General features: G+C 23.7%; 7 protein-coding genes across 7 annotated transcripts; 5 read left to right on the plus strand and 2 right to left on the minus strand. All coding sequences in view use genetic code 6, as the record gives it.

The window, feature by feature from the left end:
* Window positions 1-2472: 2472 nt before the first annotated feature.
* Window positions 2473-7803, plus strand: TTHERM_00138260 (ABC transporter family protein; the record flags this gene model as incomplete). The annotated part of the gene is made up of 1 exon (XM_001019808.1): window positions 2473-7803. One exon carries the CDS (start codon window positions 2473-2475, stop codon window positions 7801-7803), a length of 5331 nt encoding a protein of 1776 aa, XP_001019808.1.
* Window positions 7804-9137: 1334 nt separating this feature from the next.
* On the plus strand, window positions 9138-9521 carry TTHERM_000138239 (hypothetical protein; the record flags this gene model as incomplete). Its single annotated transcript, XM_012798503.1, has 1 exon — window positions 9138-9521. One exon carries the CDS (start codon window positions 9138-9140, stop codon window positions 9519-9521), a length of 384 nt encoding a protein of 127 aa, XP_012653957.1.
* Window positions 9522-10531: 1010 nt separating this feature from the next.
* Window positions 10532-14283, plus strand: TTHERM_00138240 (hypothetical protein; the record flags this gene model as incomplete). Its single annotated transcript, XM_001019806.3, has 3 exons — window positions 10532-11326; window positions 11582-12304; window positions 12364-14283. Exons 1-3 carry the CDS (start codon window positions 10568-10570, stop codon window positions 14281-14283), a joined length of 3402 nt encoding a protein of 1133 aa, XP_001019806.2. The 5' UTR covers window positions 10532-10567.
* Window positions 14284-15687: 1404 nt separating this feature from the next.
* On the plus strand, window positions 15688-16065 carry TTHERM_00138230 (hypothetical protein; the record flags this gene model as incomplete). The annotated part of the gene is made up of 1 exon (XM_001019805.1): window positions 15688-16065. The coding sequence occupies one exon, from the start codon at window positions 15688-15690 to the stop codon at window positions 16063-16065; it is 378 nt and encodes a 125-aa protein (XP_001019805.1).
* Window positions 16066-16707: 642 nt separating this feature from the next.
* On the minus strand, window positions 16708-19745 carry TTHERM_00138220 (hypothetical protein; the record flags this gene model as incomplete). The annotated part of the gene is made up of 9 exons (XM_001019804.2): window positions 19467-19745; window positions 19183-19369; window positions 18942-19114; window positions 18653-18882; window positions 18382-18588; window positions 18106-18328; window positions 17892-18050; window positions 17372-17842; window positions 16708-17304 (listed from the first exon to the last, which is right to left on the minus strand). The coding sequence occupies exons 1-9, from the start codon at window positions 19638-19640 to the stop codon at window positions 16708-16710; spliced, it is 2421 nt and encodes an 806-aa protein (XP_001019804.2). The 5' UTR covers window positions 19641-19745.
* A 997-nt stretch (window positions 19746-20742) lies between these two features.
* Window positions 20743-21646, minus strand: TTHERM_000138209 (hypothetical protein; the record flags this gene model as incomplete). The annotated part of the gene is made up of 3 exons (XM_012798504.1): window positions 20743-20825; window positions 20873-21271; window positions 21367-21646. 3 exons carry the CDS (start codon window positions 21644-21646, stop codon window positions 20743-20745), a joined length of 762 nt encoding a protein of 253 aa, XP_012653958.1.
* A 377-nt stretch (window positions 21647-22023) lies between these two features.
* On the plus strand, window positions 22024-23818 carry TTHERM_00138210 (hypothetical protein; the record flags this gene model as incomplete). The annotated part of the gene is made up of 10 exons (XM_001019803.2): window positions 22024-22091; window positions 22157-22261; window positions 22314-22412; window positions 22469-22561; window positions 22620-22712; window positions 22760-22849; window positions 22901-22990; window positions 23234-23347; window positions 23415-23510; window positions 23572-23818. 10 exons carry the CDS (start codon window positions 22024-22026, stop codon window positions 23816-23818), a joined length of 1095 nt encoding a protein of 364 aa, XP_001019803.2.
* Between the last annotated feature and the right edge of the window lie 269 nt (window positions 23819-24087).

A 24087-nucleotide genomic window follows, 5' to 3' on the forward strand; every position in this document is an offset into this window, starting at 1 on the left:
TTTTATAATTGAAGCACCAATAATTGCTTGAATTTCTAGTATATTCATTCACTTTTATTAATACAAAATTTATTAGACATTATTAAAATGAGAAAAAATCTGCATCATTTATTTATATTTGTACTATAAATTTTTTTATAAATAATTCTAATCTTTAAATAGTAACGCTTGTTTATTAAAGTACAACTTTAGAAAATCATTATATATATAAAATAATACAAATAAGCATAATTATTTCCCTGTTTGCGTTTGATTTGTAGCAATTAATAGCTTCATTTTATATTTTTAGGAAAATTTTTTTTTATTTTTGTTAGCACTTTCAACTTTAAATTGAAAAAAATAAATCAACAGACTTGTTGATTAAATATAAAATTTATTTGATAAAAAATAATGATGATTTGTAAAGTATTTTATAAACTCTATTTTTTTTTTATTGACATTTTCAAATAACATTTAAGAAAATTAACTTTTTATTGTTATTAAAATTATTCATTAATCAATAAGGTTTAAATAAAAAAATAAAAAGTAAAATTAAGGTTCAGAATTATATATTAAATATATCTTTTTAATAAGATATGAATCAGAATAAATCTCATTTTTATTAGTATTTTAATAAAATATTATAATGAATTTATTCTTCGAAAACTATGCAATAAATATATTAAATTAATAAAAATGCAAAATTTATTTATCTATTCTCAGTTAATCTTTTGAATTATAATTTTGCTATGTGATTAAATTATTAAATTAGCTAGTAATATTAATTAAAATAGAGTACTTGAGAGATCAAATTCTTTTTTATCAAATAAAATAAATTAATAAATAATTTTCTCATTTCAAAATGATTTAACTTTTTTATAAATATGCAATAACTCCTTTTTTACCATTTTGTAATTAAAAAAATAATAAAATGATTTATTTTTCTTTTTGCATTCAACTAATTTAAAAATCCCATTTTAGATGTTAAACTCTTGAAATTAAAAAGTTTTTAACTTAATATATAATTTATTTTAAAATGTAGTAAAATAAATCAAAAATAATTTAGTTAAATATATTAAATTTTTAATAATGTATTTTCCAAATTTACTGAACTAACTTTTTTAATTAATCCTCAGTAAAGTCAACACAATAACTTTGTTATTATACAATGAAATTCAAAATGACTAGAAATTTAATTATTTCATAAATTTGATTTTGAATTTATTTTTTCGACTTTACACTGAAATCAAAAATAAAAAGTTAATTCAAAATTGATAAAATGTTATTTGTAATTTATCTTGCATTAAAAATGAAGATAAAATTTTATTATTTTAAATTTAAAATTCAAATTTCTAATAATTTTAGTTTATCTCTAATTTTAAAATTTTAGATGTTTTTTTATAAAATAGACAATTGCTATTTCTGATATTTTTGGTACAACAAGAATGCTTTGTAACTATTTTTATAAATTTAGAATAATGGTATGGTAAGATTCAAACGAAATTTATAAAATTGATTGGATAATATGCTATTATTTCATTTTACTTTTACAAATAAAATAAAGATAATGTAAATTTTTAATTTTTGATTTCAAAAACTTCTCAATCAAATTAAAAAATCTTGTAAGCTTTCAAAAAGATTAAAAAAATTGAGGTAAATAATCAAAAAAGGTTTAATCAGAAGAGGAAATCAAAATTTATCAAAATAATAAATAAATTTAAAAAATTGATAGTTAAAAATAAAATTTAGTGATTTTTAGGATTTTATATAATATGAGACAAGCAATTATCGCAAAAATATTTTACCTTTGCAAATATCACCAAAAAGTATTTTAGAATATTTTAAAGCAGCTTTTGTATTCAATGTCTAGAGTTTCATTTAGATGGCGTTCATTTTCAGATATTATTTACATTTTATTTTTGAATAGAATAGAAAACTATTAATATGCTTCTAAATGAATAAATAAAAGAACTGGACTGGACTTTATAGTTGAACTAGAGTAAATAATTTTTTTTATATGATGAATTCTAACAAAATTTTATTTTTTAATATTGATCAAAAGTAATTGTAAAAATAAATCAGGTTAATTAAATCTTGAATAATATCAAAACTCTAAGACTTTTAAGAAAAATGAGTAAAATAGAGTTAATATTCATTAAAATAGAATCGTTTAAAATTTAAAGTTCTTTACAAATTTAAAACAAATCTATCTGAATACATCATTTGCAAAATTTATTTAAATGTTAAAATCTTAACCTAATTTAATGATATTATTAATTTAAAAAGTAAAAAATATTATTAATACAAAAAGCTAAAAAAAAACTAAAGATTTTGTAAGGTTAAATCAATTAATAATTACTAAAAGCTTTCACATCTAAAAAAGATTCTCAACCAAAAGTTTAACACTAATCGAATACTTAATATTAAATTTCTTTAACATAGAATTAACATCAATTAGATTCTCCCTAGATTGAAAACACAAACAATAGTTCCATGAGTAAAACTACAAGCCATTTGAAGGCTTTATTAAAAAAGAATTGGATTTTATGGCGTAGAAGTTGGGGCTGCAGTTGCTTCGAAATTCTTTTGCCAGTAGTCTTAACTTTCATAACTATGACTATTCTTAGAAGCAATGTTGATAGAGTAGATATACCATAGCAAACATACTTTGATAAGCCTAATGTAGCTACTTACTATCCTAGTATTCCAACTGGATAGGTAGATGCAAGCGGCAAAGCAATTAAGCCACCTCTTGTTTAATGCATTGGAAGAACTTAAGGTGGTAATTCATTTAGAAATGGATATGTCGCTCTTATTCCTGAAACAGGTGATCTTGTAGATTAGGTTGACCATATGCTTTAAAATGAATTCGGCTACCAAACTAAAAGATGGCCAAGTGTAGACGCTCTTTATAACTTTGTATAAGAAGATGGGTACAGATGGGAAGTGTGCTTTGGTATTGAATTACCTGCTCCTGTTTCTGGTAAATATTCATATCAACTCCTATTCAACAACACTGGCCCACCAACTCACGAAGATGATGAAGTCCCAGATACCACTCGTCCAGATGTTTATAAATACAAAACTGAAATGAAGGATCCTCTTTTTGACTTATGGGTTGATTCTGGTTTCTTGACTCTCTAACACTATATCGATAATCTTATCTTAAAAAAAGAAACTGGTAATCCTTCTGCTGGAATTACTGCTAAAATATATCCTATTCAATCACCCTCATATACATAAGATAAAATTGATGAATAGTTAAGTAATAACTTTGGTCCTTTTATGATTCTCCCCATGATTTTAAGTTTCTTACGTCTAGTTTAAAGTCTATTGGTAGAAAAGGAGAAAAAAATTAGAGAAGGTATGAAAATTATGGGTATGCAAGATTCTTCATTCTATCTTTCATATATCATTCAGTATTTAATCACTTACACAGTCATTTCTCTTTTGATGGCCATGGTTCTCAAAATTTCCATTTTCAAAAAGAGTGATTACTTCTTCTTGTTTATTTGGTTCTGGCTCTTTACTATTTCTCTAATATTTTAAGCTCTCTTTGTATAAGCTTTCTTTACTCGTTCTAAGATTGGAACAATCATTTCTATGATATGGTTTTTGTTAATGTACATGGCTGATGCCTTTTTCTAGAGTGCAGATATTAAATCAAGAGCTTAATATACAGGAGGTTCTTTCTCAACTCATTGTGGTATTATCCGCTCAAGCAATTTAATTCTTGTATTAGAAGCTAATATGGATGGTATTGGATTTAGCAACGATGACTACGAGATTAACAATTTCGATGTTTAGACATAGATTCTTATGAACTTGCTCAATATAGCTGTTTTCGCAATATTGGCTGTATATTTAGATCAAGTTATTCCCAACGAATTTGGCCGTAAAAGAAAGCCACTTTTCTTCCTTGATTGTTTCCTTAAAAAAAATAAAGTAGCCATTTCACATGAAGAAATTAGATAATAAAGAAGACAAAAGGACGAAGAAATATAATTAGAATTCAATAATCAAAATAACATTGAAGATGTTACCCAACTTTTGAAAGATTAAGAAAATAGAAATGAAGTACTTAAAATTAGAAACCTCCAAAAAACATTCCACGGTAGAGGTGAACCTTTTAAGGCTGTTGATAAATTAAATCTTACTATGTACAAGGATTAAATTTTCGTTTTACTCGGACATAATGGTGCTGGTAAAACTACTACTTTGTCTATGCTCACAGGTCTTCTTACTATGACTGGAGGTTGGGCTGAAGTAAATGGTATGGATATTGAAACCTAAATGGAAGAAATTAGAACATTCATGGGTGTTTGTCCTCAACATGATATCTTATTCGATAATTTGACTGTTCGTGAACATTTATACCTTTACGCATCCTTCAAAGGTATGACTGATAGCAAATTGATCAAAGAAGAAGTTGAGAAATTCGTTGATGATGTCGATTTAAGAGAAAAAGCAGATGTTTTAAGTAAAAACCTCTCTGGTGGTTAAAGACGTCGTTTGAGTGTAGCTATTGCATTCATTGGTGGAAGTCAAATTGTGTATTTGGATGAACCTACCAGTGGTATGGATACTTCAGCAAGAAGATATATTTGGGATATGCTAAAGCAATACAGAAATGACAGAATTGTTATCTTGACTACTCACTTTATGGATGAAGCTGATTATTTAGGTGATAGAATTGCTATCATGGGTAAGGGTAAATTGATTTGTTGCGGTTCTTCTGAATTCTTAAAAGATCGTTTCGGTGTTGGTTACAATTTGACAATTGTGAAAGAGGACAACACTGTTGATAGTGCCCCTATTATTAATTTTGTCAAATCAATCAATCCTTCCATTAATGTTCTCAGTGATGTTTCAGCTGAAATCACCATTTAAATGAAATCAGAAACTGTTAACGTTTTCCCAACTATTTTTAAAGGACTTGATTCATAAAAATCCTAATTTAAAATTGAATCTTACGGTATTTCAATTACAACTCTTGAAGAAGTTTTCTTAAGAGTTGCTGATTTAGAGCACGCTAATAAAATGGCTGTTTCTCGTCTTTCTCAATAAGTCAAGGAAGAATAAGAAGAAAAAGAAGAAGAAGAAGTTGATAATTTCGATCTTAACTCTGTCCGTATCAAAAGTAGATTCCTCATTTTCTGCGCTCACTTCAGAGCTTTGTGTGTCAAGAGATTCTTATATTTCAGAAGAGATATTAGAGGTCTCCTTTGTGAAGTACTCCTTCCTATTTTGATTGTTATTGTTGGTTTGGCTATTACTCTTATTAATAATATTTAATCCAGTCCTTCTCTTTTAATTGAACCTTCCATTTACGATACTCCATTGAATATTATTTATTCAGGTATCGAAGATACAGGCAAAATGAATACTCTCTTCACTCACTTCAACCCTCATGATTGGAAGGCTACTTTCTACAACGCAGCTTCAAAATAAGATTGGGATAATTAAAACTTTGAACTCAGAAGTGTTGATAGAAAGGGTTCTTACTATATTAACAAAATTGATAATTTAAATATGTAGTATGCCTATGAAACCGAAACTTAAACTATCTCTTGCAGTACTCCTCCTCTTTTCATTAATTAAATGAATAACGCTATCCTCTAGTTAGCCACTGGAGATAACACCAAAAGCATCTCAGTCACTCTTAATCCTTTCCCTCTACCTAAATCAGTAAAAGGATTCTAAAATACTACATAAGGTATTGTAGCTGCTTTCAACTTTGCTATTGGTTTGTCATTAATTCCTGCTTCTTTAATTACCTTAACTGTTAAGGAACGTGAAGAAAAAAGTAAACATCAATAATTAGTATCAGGAGTAAGCATAATAAGTTATTGGACAAGCAACTATGCAGTGGATATGATAAAGCATCTTTTCCCATCTTGTATATGTATTTGCATGGTACTCGCATATGACATAGATACGTTTGCGTCGGGCGAAAATCTTGGCGCTATCAGCATCCTCTTCATTTTATATGGTTGGGGTATTATTCCATTCACTTACTCATTTGGTTTCCTCTTTTAATCATCTGGCAGTGCTTAAGTTACTGGTTTCTTCTTTAATTTCTTAACTGGTGCTGTTCTTCCAGTACTTGTAATGGTCTTAAGAATTATTAAAACAACCAACTCAGTTGCTCTTAAGTTATAATGGGTTTTCCGTATTTTACCTTCTTTCTGCTTTGGGTATGGTGTAACTAACATGGCTAACAAATAATTATATGCCACAGTTGTAGGTTCATAAACTCTTGCAGGTACATATGACATGGATATGGCCGGAGGTGATATTATGTGCCTTGCTATTGAAGGTGCTGCCTACTTCTTGTTGGTTTTCATCATAGAATTCTTCAAAGATATGAAACCTATCTCTTAAATCATTTGTCCTAAGAGAAATTAGGAAATTAAATATCTTAACAATAACTTTGACTCAGATGTTCAAAAAGAAATGGATACTGTTGCTAAAACTGATCCTAAGGAATACACAGTTAGAGTCAACAACATCAGGAAAGTTTACTATACTGATGAAAATGATCCCAAAGTAGCCGTAGATAGAGTTTCTTTCGGTATTAAAGAAGGTGACTGTTTTGGTCTCTTAGGTATTAACGGAGCTGGTAAGACTACAACATTCAAAATATTAGCAGGTGAAATTTAATAGTCTTCTGGATAAGCTCACATTAAAGGTTATGATTTGCGTACTCAAATGAGTGAAGCTCAAAAGCACATCGGATATTGCCCATAATTCGATGCTCTTCTCGAAAATCTTACTGCTAGGGAACACTTAGAACTCTATGCAGCAATTAAAGGTATCCCATATGAGTTACGTGAAGGTTTAGTAGCTAAAAAGATCAAAGAAATGGGCTTATCTGAATTCGAGCATAAGCTAGCTGGAACATACTCTGGTGGTAACAAACGTAAATTATCAGTTGCTATTGCTATGCTTGGTAATCCTCCAATCGTCTTCTTAGATGAACCATCAACAGGTATGGATCCTGAAGCTCGTCGTTTCATGTGGAATGTTATCTCCAGAATATCAACCAAGAGAAAACAATCATCTATTATTTTGACTACCCACTCTATGGAAGAAGCAGAAGCACTTTGTACAAGATTAACTATTATGGTTAATGGTGCATTTAAATGTCTTGGAACTCTTACTTAAATAAAAAATAAATTTGGTTAAGGATATGAAGTCGTTGTAAAGACTGAAATTCCTAAGTAAATGGCAGAACAATTATTGAAAGGTATTAATGTCTCTGGTTAATAAAAATTAACTACTATGGATGAAATATAAAATATTTTGACCAAATTAGGAAGTCCTTAACTTATTAAGTAATTTGACTTGGAAGGATCAGCTAAAACTATGTTCTAAAACATTAACAAAAAGAAGGGTGTCACAGCAGAATAATTAGCTGAATATGTTTGCATAGAAAACGATGGAGAAAGAATTTAAAACTTTATTCGTACCGAATTCGGCAAATTCTCAATTATTGAGCATTTCTCTAACCTTTATAGATTTAAAATAACTAATCCTTCAATCTCAATAGGTAAAGTCTTCGAATAATTTGAGCACAATAAAAGAAATCTCAATATTGCATCATACAATGTCAGACAAGCAACCATTGAGCAAATCTTCAATAACTTTGCTGAAGGAAGATATGATCACGAAGAAAAGTAATTATAATTAGAAACTCTGAACAAAGAAATCCCTATATATAGTTTAATAGATAATAAGTAAAATCCTCAAAAAGAAATTGACATTGAGATGGGTAAAACAAATAAGATTCGAATTTCACCCTCAAACACTAAAAATCATTGATAGTTTAATTTAAATAATATATTTACTTTTGTAACTACATGTTTGATCTTTGTCACTTCATTCGTTCTAACATTTATAATTTATCACTTAAAACTTAACTTCAATAATTCTTTAAATTTAAAAATTTTTTCAGTTAAAAATATTTAGATTTTATTCACAACAAATAAGAAAAATATTTTATTATTATCAATTTTATAATAATTTTGTATTTAAGATATCATTGCTAACAAGCAAGAAAGCAAACAAATATATAATTTTATAAGATTTTTACTTCTAATTTTTCAAATTTATAATTTTCAGTATAATGTTTCATATGTGCTTATTTATACTTTATTGATAAATATTTAGTTTATTTTAACTTTATTCGATTATATTATTTTAATTTTATGATTTTTTAAATTAAGAAAATAAGATTTTACAATTTAAATATATTAAATAATAAAAGTTGAAACATTTTTAACTAGCAAAATAAATATTTTAGATTAAGATTTTATATTTGTTAGTTGTTTAAGTTCATTTCTAATTTTAAAGGATATTATTTAAAAATAAATTTCATATTTTTTAAATCTTATGCACTTTTGTTATAATTCTTAGCTTAAACAAGCTGAATTTTAGTTAAAATCAAAAAAAATACTTTAATTACTTTAAATTTTATTATGTTATTGATATTTTTTTACTATAAATAGTTTGGAAAAAAGGATATGAAAATGTAGTGTTTTGTTATTATTTAATTTAAATAAACAATTAATAACACATATTATGTAACATAATTTTAAATATGGTAAAAAAAGTTACTTTCTGGTTATAACTGTGCATGGCTGGGATTTTAGATATTGAAATATTAAATTTAACCAATAAAAAAAAGAATAGAAAAAGAAAAAATGAATTTGAGAATGTAAACATTTGAGTGTACCTTCCTGATAAATTCTAAATTAATTTTAAGTTGAAAATCTGAAATAATGTAAATTAATTAAATTTGATAATTAATTCACGCAATAATATTTATCTATTTTAATGATTTCAAATTTTTTTATCCTTTAAATAGCTCCATAAAAATGGATCACAATCGAAGAATAATAAAATAAATTAACAAACAATCAAACAAATAAAAGCAAGTATCTAAAAGCTATCAGTCAACAAAGCCTAACTAACTAAAATGATCCAAAATAAAAATAAGCAAATTATCGAAACCTCTGTTGCAGATTCTTACGAAGTTAGAAAACTTACTAACTGGGAAGAAGTAAAGAAAGGAAAATACTTAACACTCTCTACAACCAAATACTAAAATTACGAACTTAAGCTTTTGAAATTAGAAGGAACCATTCCTGCTAGCTATGAAAAAGTAGTTAGTTACTTCTTTGAAAATTTAGAAGGTTAGAAAAACTCAAGAGAAATGTGTGATCAACTTAAAGTTATTGAGCAAATTGATGCAGATACTTAAGTTCTTTTATTCAAAACCAAGGGTAAATTTGTTGTAAGCTCTAGAGAAATGTTAGGAATTCAACACAGAAGAAAAGTAAATCCCAATGAATATCTTATCACCAGAGGACATCTCGATGAACACCCAGCTGCTCCTAAAGACGCCGACACTGTCAGAGCTGAAGGTAAAGTTTATAGCATCTTTATTTCTAAAGAAAGCGATAACTCAGCTAAGTTTTAAGCCTTTATGTTAATGGATCCTAAGGGAAGCATTCCAATAATGGTTTTCAATCTTATGATTGAAGAATAGCTCACAGGTTTTGAGTTAGATATAAATAACATTCTTTCAAAGTGAAAATAAATGTCATACATAATTGTTATTTTAATATTATCATCATCAATTAGTAATTTGTTTTTGCATCATTCATATTTCGTTTCAAATTAAAAATTTTTAAATCCACTTAAAAATAAATAAAAATTTTTATAAATAAATAATTCAATTAAGTATATTAAATTATTTTAACCAATATTTATAATTTAAAGATTATCAATAAAATGTGATAATTTGTTCGTTGATAATTTATATGCTTTTGTAGATGAATTGAATTAAAAAAATATTAATCTGTTTAAAAATAAATAATTCAATTAAATATATTTATTAAATTGTTTTAATTAATATTATATATATCAAAAAATTTTTATTTTTTTTGTCTATTATTCTATGGAAAATTGATTGATTATTTAGTCACTATTTTGGCATGGATGAAATCAACTTGTAAATTTTTTTAATGTGCTCAAAATTAGTAATAAATTCAATAAATATATAAACCACCTAAATATATTAAATTATTTTAATCAATATTTCTTATTTATAAAATTATTTATTTTGATATGTTTTTATGAATGAAAATAACTTAAAAAATAAATAATGTGATGATTTATTGATTAATAATTTAGTAATTATTTTTAAAAGCTTCTGTGGATGAAATTCACTCATTTTAAATATAGTAATCAATCTTTACTTAGAAGTCAGTATCTAAATTTGATTTATTTATACTAGACTTGGATGATTAAATTTCCTTTATGTAAGATTTTATATTATGAGCTATTTCTTTTTAGTATTGAATTTTAAAGCAATAATAATAATTATAAGATTTGCATTTTTTTTAGTGGATGGAATATTTTATCTTATTCATCCTTTTCAAATAATTAATAAATTTTTGGATATTAATTTAAGGAAGCGATTGATTATATGCAAATTTTAACTGCAATAAATTTTAGAAATCGATTAATAAAAATTATTTAGCTAAAAAAAATAGTGAAAATTGAAAATTTAAAAGATTAAATGAGTAGTAATTATTACAAATATTATCATTTGAGAGCCTCTCCTATTAGCAAATACGAGTAGCCAGGTTAAAGTTCTTAGTAGTCTTTGCCCAACTAGTCTCCACTATAGTACTCAGGAAGTAAAGTTTAGCAAGAGACATCTCCTTGGAGAAATCTGCCTTCTCAACCGTAAGCTGTTCAATCATAAATATCTACTTCCACTTATACAATTGGTGATAAAACACTTTAGCATTTATCATTAGAAAAGTAAAATGAATGTTTACGTAAAGAAAAAAGTGAATTAGAAAATTAAATTTAGAAACTTAAGTTATACTATACGAAGCAGACAACATTAGACTAGCAAGAGCTGATGAGATACGAAAGAGAAAAGGCTCAACTAGCTGATAAACTTAGAGAAATGGATGAAATGTTAACTAATTTACAGGAAAAATATGAAAAAGAACTTAATACAGAAAAAAATAACAATAGAAAACAAAGGTAAGAGTGGGAAGCAAAGATGGAAAGAATCACTTCTTATTACAACGAACAACTTAGCTTAAAGCAAGAAGAAATTCATAAAACAAAGAATAAATTGCAACTCTCAGAAATTAATGTGACTGATCTAACTGCTAAATTAAAAATATTTGAATAAACTAATAAAGAATTAAGATAAAAGTGGGATGATGACATTAAAAACTTTGGGGTAGAATTAGAGTCTCTAAACAAGTAGTTGTTAAGCTAACGCTATAGAAATGACGAATTAGAAAGATTGGCTAAGGTAATATTAATTCTTTTTATAAAACTCAAAGATAAAATCTTATTTTACAAAATAATAAACTCATACAAAGATTAATAGAAATGTAGACATTTATTCCAATTTAAAATAATTAAACAATTTAATTTTTTACAACATTCAAAATATTATTTTATTTTGTGTTGGATTCATTTTATTTTTGAATTATCTAAAACTTTTATTGATAATTAATTATTATGAATAATGATTATTTATAGTAAAAATAAATTAATAAATAAGTTAAACAAAGTTCAAAGCGCTTCTGATCACAACTAGTCTGATGAATAAAACAATTTGTATCTCAGAGAAATAGAAACTTTAAAAAACTAAAGCTTAGAATTAAGGAATCGCAATTTTGAACTTGAGAAAAAGCTTAAAACATATGAAAGTAAGTCGTTATCTGAGAGTGAAATTCAGAATAGCATTTTCAAAGATAAGCTAGAATAAAAAATATAAGAACATGAAAAAATCAAAGGCGAATTAAATAAAAAGATAAGTGAATCAGAAATTTTGCTCAAAGACAATCAAATTCTCCAAATACAACTAAAAAAATCTGAGAAAGATAATACAGATAAAGATGTACTAGTTTAACAAATGATTTCACATATTGAATAGCTTGAAAAAGAAAATAAAGAATTTTAATCAGGTGAGAATTTTAATGGAATAGAGGAGAAGCTCAACCAACTACATCTAGAAAATTAAATATAAAAGCAAGAACTTGACTTTTTAGCTAACGAGCTTGAAAGAATCACTAACAGAAATAGACTTTTGGAAGAATAGCTTTATTAACCAGAAAACTCCTTAAATACAACAAAATAATATTAAATTTTAGAAAAGTAGCTTGATAAAATAGAAATGAAGTGCAACTAAATCAAATTAGACTTAAACAAGAAAGAAGAATCATTTATTTAATCAAATAGAGGAGACAATAGTATGTCAGTTGATCATCAACAGCAATAAAAAGTATTTATTTATTTTTTTCTAAGTTAGTTTAATAATTATTTGAAACAATTAACTAAAAGCAAATTGAAAGTTTTGGAGAAATTCAAAAGGAATTTAATAGTCTTTCTCATGATGTTGAAAAATTAAAGGAAGATTTAAATTAATAAAAGAACTTCATTAATGAAGAAGATAAAGGAAATGGACAAGTTCATATTGAAGCTCATAAGTAAAGTTTAGATGATAATAGATAAAGATTAGCTACAGCAGATTTCTCTCCAGTCCATACCAAAAAGAATGAAGCAGCAACTTTTAATCCCAAAAGTAAATAAGAAGTAGAATAAAAACCTGCAGCAGAATAGCCAAAGCATGAGAATTAAGATACAAATCACATTAATCTAAATGCAGATCTAAAAAGTGAATTTAAAAAAGTAACTATACCCAATCGTTAAATTATTACAAATTAATTTGAATAAAATCATCCTTCAAAATAGGATTCAATTACCCAATAATTGATTTCCATAAATTAAAAAAAATAGGATGATACAAACTAAGAAGAGCTACTTGCACAAGTGTAAGCAAAAAATACTCCAACCAATTAAGACTAGGAAATAGCAGGTGATAATGCTTCTTAGTAAACGTTTGGAGGACGCCATAAAAACTCTATTGATCAAATTGAAAAGCTTAAATAAATAGAAGAACTCATTGGAGTACATTCCGATAATGTTAAAGAAGAATAAAAACCTTAGGAATAAAACTAAAATAGACCTGATGCATCCCCTCAAACAAATAACTCACCAAATAACTTGAAGCCACTCCACTAGCAGCTAAAAGAGTTAAGTGACTAATATCAATAAAAAGATTTTAAGCCAATACATCCTATGAATCTCACTCCTAAAGTTTAACAATTGAATAATTTAGATTAAGTTAAGAAACAAGATAACATTGGATTTATAGATTCTTTTAGGGATCATGAAGTTTCATAGCAATAGTAATAGTAATAGTAAAAGTAATTACAACAATAAAAGCAACATTAATAAGCTCAAGAAGATTAAAACCTGAACAAGATTATCAGAATTAATGACATCTAGCAAACAGAGTCTTATATTGAAAATACAACTCCTTTGAACAACCGTCGTTTGTAACAATAGCAAATGGTTACTCCTCCTTTACAATCTAAGAAAGATTAGATTTTAACTCCTCCACCAAGACAATAAGAAACAACACCTATTTACTCAAACTATAATATCTTACCTTTAAAAACACCAAGAATAGATCAATTATTTATTGAGCTTGACATTTAATAAATTTTAAACTATTCAAATATAGCATCTAATTCTAGCGACAACACTAGATATTAATTTGACAAGAACTTAGAGGGTAGTGAAGTATTTGACGTTATAATAGGTTTTGTGGGAAGCTCAAAAAGTGGTAAGAGTGCTGTTATTAACTCAATAAAGAAAGAAGATTGGGATATTACTACTAAATCTGAGTCATGTAACAAACAAATGTAACTTTATAGATACTCTTGCATGAATAAAAAGGTTGGGTTATGTGAATCAGATTTGATTGCAGATCAATCTTTTATGCATTTCATCTGCAATTTTGCTCAGGCACTAGTCCTTTTATTCAATTCTTGGGAATCAGCTGATGAGCGTACTTTTGTTGACTATGTTAAATTACTGCAAAGTGAACCCAACTTTGCCTCTGAATGTATTGTCATACATAGTAATAGTGAATTACTCTCAACAAACAGCATTGAAAAAATAACAAAAGATCTAACAAAGTTATAAGATGGCTTATACAGAGGAAAGGTAGAAGGAAAATACAAAAAAATTAATGTGTATCATATTATGCTTCATAACTATAATGACAAAACTAAGAAGAAATCAATATTTGAAGAAACAATTGCAGTATGTCGTGGTACAATTATAGGTAAGCTCACCACAAGCAAAGAAAAGGTTGATGTATTCAAAAGATTAAATAGATTCCTCATTAGTTGATTAGAAAATAATTTTCCTCTCATAATATAGATATAAGATCATAAAAATAAAATTTATTTGTTTAATAGTTTATTTTTTGTTTATTATTGTTGTGAATATATTATTAATATACGAATTTTTGTTAAAATATTATCATAAAATACATTAGTTTATTTTTTTCATTTTATAATTTTAAATAAACATCTTTAAATATTTAAATAAAATTTTTATAATCAACAATTTAATTAATAGTACAGATAAAAAAAAGTTGCTCAAATAAAAAATTTTAAATGACTATTTTTCTTTGGGTTCAATCAGAAAATATTTTTTGAAAATTTATTTATTTTTTAATTTTTTAATGTGCTTATTTTATTATTTTCAATATTAAAATAATCATAAAAATTGTGTATCACTTTTTGACTTTTTTAGCTTAAAAAACACTCTTAAATAAATCAAAATTTTAATAAATCAATTGAAAACTAAAAGACAGAATTATAAAAGCTATTAAAACAAATCATTTTAAATAACTATTTTTTTTCAAGTTTTAATAAAATATTTGTTTAATTGTTAATTATTTGGTGTTATTTTTTATAGAATTGCAAAAATAATCATAAAAATTGTATTTTTTAATCTTATATTTTAAATAAATAAAAATGTTATATTTTAATCAAAAAGTTAAAGAATAGAATAGATATAAAAATTCTTATGAAAAATATCATAGAGTTAAATACCTTTTCTACATTCTATTAAAAAATATTTTTTCTTGTTTTTTACTTTTATTTTTTGAAAACAATCCTAAAAACTAAAATATAAAATCTTTATGTTTAAAAAAAGAACATATCCATAGGTAAATTGAGAAGGTATTTATTAAGATGATTTTTTTCGATACAAATTAAAGAATTAAAAATGAAAATATACATTCTTGATCTTATTTTTCTTTGTATAAATAGGTTTTAAAATTTAGAAAATAATTTTTGAATATTCTATTGTATTTTGTAATAAAAACTATTAACCTGTTTACATTCAAACTTTTTTAGATATGCCTAGAGATATAGTAATTCAAATGAATTTAATCTATTATTTATGAAATAGACAAATATTCTTTATACAAAACCTTATCAGATCCTAATCTTCTATTTAAAGAGCTAAAATTTATTCCTTATTAAAAGAGATTATTAGATATCTATCAAGTTAAAATTTAGCAGAGCTTAACTTTATTAGAAATAGATAAATTTTCTTCAAATAAAAACCTTGCAAGATCCTAATCTATAGATAATAGGGTTAGAATTTAATAATTTATTTATGAGCTTGATAATCTGATTTGCACACATAATAAATTTTAAAAATAATAAATTAATTAAACCAAGTATTGTTTTCATAAACTTTATAAAAGAAGTATTTAAATAGTAGAAAACATAAATAAAAATGAAGTACATTACTATTTCATTTATAATTATTCTAGGAATAGTTATTGCTTAAGATGCTGCCGATTAATGCAGATCAGAAATTTAAAAAAAAATATAGCAAAATCAAGTTTGTAGATAAGGAGATACTGATTGCTTAAATGCTCTTAGATCTCTCCAAGTGTGCATTATTTATTGTTCAGATAATAGTGATAACTAACCATTTACAATTAATAGTATATGTGTCCATTAAAATTGTAATTCGAAAAACCCTACAGCTTAAAGTGTATTAAATGATTTAATAAATTGTGAGTCAAATATAAACCCAAATCCAAGTAGCAGTAATTCAGAGATTATTGCTTTTTCAATAATTTGTATTTTTATTAGTATAATTTGTTGATTTATATACCAAAAAAAGATTTGTAAGCCAAGTTAAATTTAATTTCTAGATAATCAATCAACTATTCTTATCCTGATCATCAATCAAATATCCTATTTATATTCATTCTTTGTAAATTTTAAAACCAAAACAATATAAAAATTTTAGTTAATTTATGTTAAAAATGATTTTATTTGAATCTGACAAACTTTTAATCAACAAACTGCATTAAAGAATGAAATAAGAAAGAAAAAAATTGATTCATTATTTAAAATTATTTTAATTACATACTGTTTCAACCTTAAATTTAGGTAAAGAATTTTAATTTATTGTTAACTATTAAAAAAGAATGATCTTAAAAAATAATAAATAAAATCATATTGAGAATATTTTATTGAAGTATTTAAAGATTTTTATCTCTATAGTTTGGCAAACTTTTAATTAACTAATTCTGTTAAAGAAAGAAATAAAAAAAATTATTTATGAATTAAACTTTTTATAATTGTAAACTATTTTCTAGAAAATAAATAAATTTCTTTTTAACTATTAATAAAGAATTCATTTAACAAATAATAAATAATATAATCCAAGTAGTAATACTCTATTGAAACTTTTAAACAATTCTTACTTAACATTTTTATCTCTTCAGTTTAGTTAGATAAATCATGAATATTCTCTAAATGAAAATTGTTCACTAGAATTTTTATAATTTTATTCAATATTATTTTATTGTATTTATGATAGTGGCAGATGTTATAATTACTCATTTTTTATATGCTGCTCATTATCTTCTCTATTTTATAAGGTATTTTAATCATAATTTATGTTATTGTACATTTGAATTTAAATATTATTATGATTCTATTATTTTTACATTTGTTGTTCTTTAATTTTTTATATAATGCTTTCGTATTATTATTGTAAATCATCGTCAGGCTTTTTCTGTTATTTAACATCTGACTATGAATTAATTTCATTTTAATTTATATTTAAATCCTGATAATCATTATAACTTCTTGAAGAGTTATTTCTCAATTTCTCAGAGCTAATTTATAATTAATTTTAAGAAATTTTAGAACTTTCTTAATTTATAAAACTTTATTAGTTTCTTGTCTACTAATTATTAACGGTTTGGTTTTGATTTTAAATCTAAGGATTGCTTGTTGATGAAGCTAAATTACTTTTGAGAGCATCTCTGATTTTCATTTTTTCTTATGAAATATTGTTAATCACTTCATTTAAATGGGCAAGAAGACCATCCTTTTTTAACATACAAATTGAATATAAATAAATATTTATCAAAAATTAAATTAAATTTATCGATTACTTTAAAAGAAGCTGAAGTCTTCCTTTCATATTCTTTTTCTTAATTGATACTATGTTCTCTTTGGTTAAATTCAATATCGTTAAAAGACTATTGCTAAGGCTGATTAAAATCAGCATCACTTTTATAGTTTCGTTAAGAGTTATTATTTAATTCAGAATAATTATATTAACCTTAATAATTATTTTAATTTTATCTACTTTTGCTTTATTAATGCTAAGCAGGATTTATTTCTTAATTCTATTCAATATTTTAAACTTTATTTTAATTTTAAGATTGTGGCCTTAAGTTCAATTGGTTATTTTCACCACATTGATATTCATTAGAAATATTTAGTCCTGAACTTCTTCTTATTTCTTCATTATGATTATCAAATTGGTAATTACCAAAATAACTATCTATAGCACGGTCCTATGATTATGTCCCTGCAGAGCTTATTTTCCTTGTTTAATTTGTATTCTAAGAATTTGCTTCCTATTTATAAAATTATTTAAAAAACTAATCAAATATGTTTATAAAATACTTATGAATTCTCTTCGTCTATTCTTTCAACATTCAAAGGGTAGAAATTTTATAATTCCTATTATTGTTACTATGCTTAGCTAAAGTTATTTTAATTATGATGGCTTAAATCATTTTCTCTTTCTTCTTTGTCATTCCACTCTTCTAATAGGCTTAAATACTTTTTAAATTTATACAAAAATGTTAAGAGCATTAAAAAAAGATATAATGATTACCTCTTATTTAACTTAATCTAGTTCAGTTTAAAGTTCTTAGTTTTTAGATTTTAGTTTTCTAGACTCTTCTTGTATTTGTTATAATTACACATTTAATTAGTGGATATTTACATTAAGTGATTTCTTGTCATTTAACAATTTATCAATAAATTACTTGTACTAACTTATCACTATTTTAATTTCTTCTCTTTCTCTATTCATTACTTCTTCCAACTCAACTTTTCTATTTTCATGAATAAAATTTTAATAAATACTTCATAACTTTTTATTTAATACTAATTTATCTTCAGTTTCTCAATTTCTCTTTTCAAATTAGAGTTTTCTTACATCAACTATTATATCATTGTAGATTATGAAGAAAGAGACGTCAATGGTCTCACATTTTCATTTTATGTATTCAAAGTTTATTTGGTACTCAAAAAATTTGATTCTTTTAAAGGACTATGCTAGCTTTAATGTTTTGACTATAGTTAATTTGACTCACTTTTGAATAAATTAATAAAAAATGAAAAATATTTTAATCAATAAAGTAAACAAACTTTCATACATTTAAGATTTATTTAAAGAGATATTCGTAGTACTAATATCTGCAATATTTTATTTTAATACTTTTTTAAGAATTTTTATCTCATCCTCAATATCTTTCCAATTCTTTTGAGGACTTTTTGTCCCATTAAAATATGTAGAATTTTCAGTAAGCATATTACTCTTTTGAGGGGAATGGTCTTGCTTAGGGAGATGTAGTGATTATTTTTTTGTTCTAAAAGAATCATCTTTCTGTTAGATAAAATATAGATAGAACTATAAATTGAGACATAACAAAAAATATAATTTACATTATTAGTATTAAAATTGTTTTGAGTTATATCCTCACTATGTGCTCTGCTGTTTTACTTCGATGATATTTAATTAATGTTACTGTTTCTCTTTGAATTATATCTAAATAAATAGCTATTTTCAGCATTTTATTCATGAAGAAGAGCATTAATTTTACTGAATGAGAAGTCGCCTATATAGTTAGCAAATAAAAAATTCATTTTTAACAAATGCTGTTTGCTCAAATCAAAAATATTTTACTTTTCCCATTCTTAGATAAATAATCTTAGTTTTAATTGAATTAGTTTTATTAAAATAAATGCTACTATTTCCCGTAAGCATTAACATTGCTCTATATTGAATTCCAGCCACTTTAACTTAAATTTTATCTTGTATCATTTAAATATGATTTAGATAGCTCTTCATCTTCTTCTGACTTTAAATGATTCTGTATTTTAGAGAATTAAAAAACTATTTATCGAAGAATTTAAAGGTTTTTTTATGAAAAATTTGATAGTTTCATGAATACTAAATAATTTACATACTTTGATGCTATAAGACGCATTTTAGTATTAAGACTGCTTAATTTTTTGAATAGGACTTGATTAAGTATTATTTTGTAATAATGATTTCATAAATATTTTGCCACAAGGGATTTTATTTGCTTAATTTGGAGATGTTAATTCAGTTCTGATAATGCTTGGAGGCTACTTTATCATATTATATTTAATTATTGTTCTAAAATTTAGACTTGTTGACTTTGATACTAGCTTTTAAGCACCTCTTTAATAATATTTATTGTTTAATTCTAACACTTTATCTACAATTTTTTCAATTAAAAAATAAAGTTTTAATGTTAATCTTAAACGGATATATTTCCAAAAGAAAGAATTAATGAATTGATTATATTATACATATATTTATTTTTTTCTTGTCCATAATTTTTTAACAGATTACACTCTAATTTTTTTTTCATAATATAAAAATCTAATAAAAACATAAGCTCAAAAATTAATTTTGAAATAAAATAAATATAAGAGATTAATTTAAAAATGTTTAAAAGATTTCAAAACTCTAAATATTTAATCCAAATAAAGTTACAATTTAAATTTTCAATTATTTTTTAATTTTTTTAACTAAATAAAAGTTTATTATATTTTATTTAATATTCTTCATAATTTAATAATCAATCCAATAATTTTAAGATAAATAAATAATTTAAAATTATATTAAAATAAGATTTCAACACTTTAAACATTCAACTCAAATAAAATTACTCTGCTATTATTTGATTATCATTAAATAGCTAAAAGAAAAGTTTCTTTCATTTAATTTATTACTTTTATAAATTCAAATTTCATTGTAAATATTCAAAAGTATCCAAGATTAAATATATTTGAAAATAATTTTAGGCTAATTTATTTATTTTAAAAAATTGTATTTTTAAAATCAGTAAATGAAATAATAGAAAAATTTTATTAATTCTTTAAAAAATACAAAGCAACTATTTTATTCTTTGATATTGAAAATATTTATAAATTAAAGGTTAAATTTAGTTTAATCTCTCTCTTAATTAAATATAATTATAAATAACTATAAAAATCAGATTATTTAATTCATTCAATATGAAAATCAAATGCTATATGATACGGATTGTTCAATAGGATTGATTAAAAATATTTTTTGAAAACTAAAATTGTGAGTATAAGTTGTTTGTTGTTTTTAAAATATTGGCTAAAATCTAAATATTCTACCAGATCAGTTCCATTTGTATACATCAATTATAGTATCATTGGATGATAAATTAAGAATTTTTATTATTCAGTTAAGAGACAAATATTACTGTATATTTCTATAACCTAAAGAGACTATACACTAAATATGTCTTTAAGAAGCTAAATAAACTAATCTTCATCATAAAAATTATCCATCAAAATTTTTAATCTCAAACTTTTAAGGTAAATAATATTTTTTATTCCTGTTAGGTCTTATGAAAGTAAATTGTAATCAGAGCTCACAATAAATAGATCAAGATCTTCTAAGTTTTTTAATTAGCTTACACAGTTTATCAAAAGACCTAGATGCCTAAAAGTACTTCTTGAATAACCTTTAATATCAATTGATAAATGTTTTAGATTATTTATTTATTAAAAATAAAAATCTTAGTTTGGAAGATGGATATAGCAGTTATCAAATGTTAAATTTAAATATTCCAGATTTTTCATATTTTCACTGATAATTTAATATAAATCTTCTGTTAAGACAGCTGCTTCTTTTTGCATAATCCTAATTGTCAAATTATTAATTTATTAAAATTATCTTAAATTGCTAAATACACAGCTGATTGTTTCTTAATCCAAAGAAAATGTAATAGAAAATTTTAGATTTTTTAGTTAAATTAAGGAACTGCCACTCTTAAAAAGTTAGGAAACACTTTTATTTGACATTGCTGATAAATCAATTGAAGAAATATCTAAATTTTATATTTATTTTAGGTTTGCAATTTACTATGAAAATTAAACACAATTTATTATGTTTTAGTTATTTTCTATATCCAGCTTAAAACCTTTTAATGAAGATAATTGTGTTAAATTTTGTAAAAGCTACGAAAATAATTCCCCGCTTAGTTGACAATTTTTCCATAATGAAATTTATATGCATTAAATATTCTTAAAGTTCTAAATAAAATCATTTATTAAATGAATTTCATCATTTTAGAGTTCATTTTATCCCTCAATAGTTATCGAAATTTAAAATATTGTTTCATAAAAACCATTTAATTAAAACAAGATTATTATTTATTTAAATACATCTACTGAAAGTTAAGATTTATATCTTAGATTGATAGCAAGATTCCTGCATTTTTTTAGATTTTAAATATTATTTTTAATATTATCAATTATCTAATCTTATTATTTGCTTTTAAGGGATATTACATATTCCATTTCAGCATCTTATTTAATAAAATTTGTTCAGAATTAATTATAATTTTTTTGCGTAAGTCAAAGAATTTAAGGATTTAAGATTAATAAATTAGTGTATGATTGAATCTTTTTTAATATTTTACTTATTTTTAGATATTTTTCATTATTTATAAATAAAATGGACATAAAGGTTTGCTAGTGGTATAGTAGCTTGTCAAAAAATCTTCAAATAAAACCTGGAATTTAGTAATTTTTTGCAGTAAAGTAAAAGCTCCTCATTTAACTCTTAAAAAATAATCACGTGAAAATAGCTTGGTAGATAACAATGACTAAAAAATAATTATAAATGAAGATACAAAACAATATGAGATCCAGAATAAATTGCAACAAATTAAGAGCATATTTACTGATGTTACGTAAGATTAATTTAAAACTAATTAATAAATATCGCAACCATTTTTGAAAAAGATAAATAAATTCAGCAGATCAAATAGAGGCATTCATAAACATTTTAAAATTTCTTACTGCATTTTCCTAAAATGTAGAAGAAATGAAAATAATTTTGTGGTATTCTAAATTTAGCTTGCTTTAAAAGACTAAACACCTTTTTATATAAATTTTAGGAATAACAATCTCCTCCATCAAAGAAATGGCCACTATTTACATAATTTGATTAGCAGCTCAACAAATTTAAAAAGCTTAATACTAGATTTAGGGTATGCTTGATATTAACAAATCATATTTATTTTTATCTTACAAAACTGTAAATAATAGGAATAACCTGTTGAGTGATTAAGGAATTTCCTAAATATTTCAATTTTAATAATAACCCTTACATAATTTAACAAGTTTGAATTTAAGTGTAAGGTAAATTTCTACTTTTTTACTTGAATTAAGGAATATATTTTTCTAAGTTTTAACAAAATAACAGATTATTCACTAGAAGATGTTCTATCATTTGTTACTAATCTTCCTAATATTAGATATTTGAAGTTTGACATTATGTATAATTACTCGTATAGGAAATATAAATATATATATTAACTTTTTATTAGGAATAATTAGGTTAGTGTTAATGGTTTAGTTAAAATAATTGAATCTTTTAATTTGCTTAAAAACCTATGCACACTAGATTTAAATATTATGTAATTAAAAAATAAAAATATCAAAATATCATTTTTAAATTGAAAATTTAATAAAAGAAAAAATAAGTGAAATTCTTATTATAAAAAATAATTGATTACTAATTAAATTTAAAAAGAAATTATTTTAATTAAGTTATTAGGAGTATTAGCAATAAATTAACTTTCTATCAGTTCATTATCTAAACTTTTCTTTATTAGACTAAATTAACCAATAAATTTATTTTTGAAATGTTTTAAAAATAGGTAAAATTAAAAAATAGAAGAAAACTATCAATATTTATATTAGCTAGGAAAGCATCTATCAAACTTGTAAAACGTGACCACAATAATACTTCATTTGCACTGTCCTGATGATGAGTATTAATTAATTTATAATTATTTTAATCATATTAATTATTAATTTGAAAATAATATTTAATTAAAGCTTTATATCAGCTGTCTAAATGATGAAAGAAGAAATTTAGTTAATTGAATAATTAAAAGACTCTAAATATTTAAGAAAATTAGAAATACTAAACTTGTAATTCTAAATTTAATCTCTTAAAATTAAATTCAACTTATTGTTTAATAATTATTTAAAGTAACGTGGAATTAGATAGTTCTTGCAAATCCATAATAAATTAAATGGCTTCTTAATTAATGAATATAGATTTACTACTAGAATAAAGAATAGACACAGGAATGGATATATTTTAAGAATTTGAAATAATAGACAAAATGTTAAGATACAAGTATATAAAATTAATTGAAATAATTATATTTCACAAAAAAATAAAACCTTATCTAACATTTAATCCTCTTTTTATTTATTTAGATTTGTATTTATGATTTTACGTGAATTGTTGCTTATAAAAATTATTTTCATTCATTTTTATAGCTTAATTTCTTAAGGAAAATTATTTAAACTATGAGAAACAATTTTATTTAATTTTCTCAAAAGATAAATCCCTAACTAGCTTTTGATCCTCTTATTTATTTATTTATTATTAGTTTATTTATTTATTTTGGTTTGTATTTATATTGATAATATTTGTCAAAAAATAATTTATTTTATTTTTATAACTTAGTTTGCAAAATTTTGATAGAAAAATACATAA

Source organism: Tetrahymena thermophila (genome assembly GCF_000189635.1).
Source record: "Tetrahymena thermophila SB210 genomic scaffold scf_8254582, whole genome shotgun sequence".
NCBI classification, from domain to species: Eukaryota; Ciliophora; class Oligohymenophorea; order Hymenostomatida; family Tetrahymenidae; genus Tetrahymena; species Tetrahymena thermophila.